At 42.2% G+C, this 1,295-nt stretch overlaps 1 protein-coding gene across 1 annotated transcript; it reads left to right on the plus strand.

Moving 5' to 3' along the window:
- The first annotated feature begins 555 nt into the window (after window positions 1-555).
- On the plus strand, window positions 556-1,177 carry LOC121966232 (ELL-associated factor 2-like). Its single transcript, XM_042516339.1, has 2 exons — window positions 556-777; window positions 933-1,177. The coding sequence occupies exons 1-2, from the start codon at window positions 591-593 to the stop codon at window positions 1,175-1,177; spliced, it is 432 nt and encodes a 143-aa protein (XP_042372273.1). The 5' UTR covers window positions 556-590.
- The last annotated feature ends 118 nt before the right edge of the window (window positions 1,178-1,295 follow it).

Genomic DNA, 1,295 nt, shown 5'->3' on the forward strand with positions numbered 1-1,295 from the left:
AAATACAGCACCTTTAAAACCAGAGTTTACAAAGTGCTTTGACAAACAAGGCAAAGCAGAAGTAGGAGGGGATTTCTTGCAGAGGCAACATAATCATAAGAGCCAAACAACAATGCTGAATTAAGGCCAGACAAAAGAGAGAAACACTAACAAAACAAAAATAACAATAACAACCCATACCAACAAGAGTGACTACAATTCAAAGAATATACGCAGTTAACATGGACATTTTAGTACTAATAATAGAATTTAACACGATCAAGACAGATTAAAAGAATAAATTAAAAGATAAAAGACAAACTAAGATAGATTAATTAGAATAAATGAATTAAAATCTGCCAAATTCCTCTTGCATGAACATCACCAAAAAAAGTCGTGTTTAATGTTACAATAAATATTTGGGTAAAATTTCTACCCAAACAACTGATGTCAGTTTTGGTTGTAGCATTTAAGAACTCATAAAAAGTCTTAAATCTAACTTTCTAAGCTGTGGTAATTATATTCTTATAAAATAAGTTGGCGGTTCACATTTTGTTTTGCTCAAACTTTACTTGATATATGCATTCGACCCATCTTTGTTCCAACTCTTCATGTGCGTTCTCAGGGCCGAGGGCAGCAGTAAGATCCACTCTCGCCTGGAGCAGCAGACCAGCCGCCTGAGCCAGCAGATGAAGAGCAGCAGCAGCAGCAGCAGCAATAAGACCCCCACCAGCACCAAGAGTTCTCCCCCCAAAGAGAAGACGTCTCCAGCATCGCCCATGGATGACATCGAGAGAGGTAACGCTATCTCTAGTCTAGAGACGTTCTTTAGCATCATATCCAGTTTTTACAAGAGTTTGAGAACTTTTGCATCGGGCTGACACTGCTTTTTTTCCAGAAATGATTAAACTTGGCACGCATTTCTGAAGCTTTGTTTGTGTGTGTGTTTGCAGAGTTGATGGCAGAGGCGCGGGTCATGGACCAGCTGAGCAGCGGCGACAGCTCCTCAGACTCAAACAGCTCTTCGTCCTCCAGCAGCGACGACAGCTCCAGCAGCAGCGACTCAGAGGATGAACGAAGGCCTGCTCCGCCCCCGCCCCCGGCCAACCACAGCATGCCTATAATCACCAGCAGCACCAACAACAGCAGTCGCCACCAGGAGAGCGGAGGAGGACTCATGAACACACTCAGTGAGTAACCCGCAACCTTTCTTTTAAACACTCAGTGTTTTCTTCTTTTTTTCATATCAGTTGATATCAGTCAGTTGCTTCTAAGTGAAAGATGAGTCAGAAGTTTGACAGTTTCAGCAGAAAACC

This window comes from Plectropomus leopardus, unplaced genomic scaffold (genome assembly GCF_008729295.1).
Source record: "Plectropomus leopardus isolate mb unplaced genomic scaffold, YSFRI_Pleo_2.0 unplaced_scaffold23644, whole genome shotgun sequence".
NCBI classification, from domain to species: Eukaryota; Metazoa; Chordata; class Actinopteri; order Perciformes; family Serranidae; genus Plectropomus; species Plectropomus leopardus.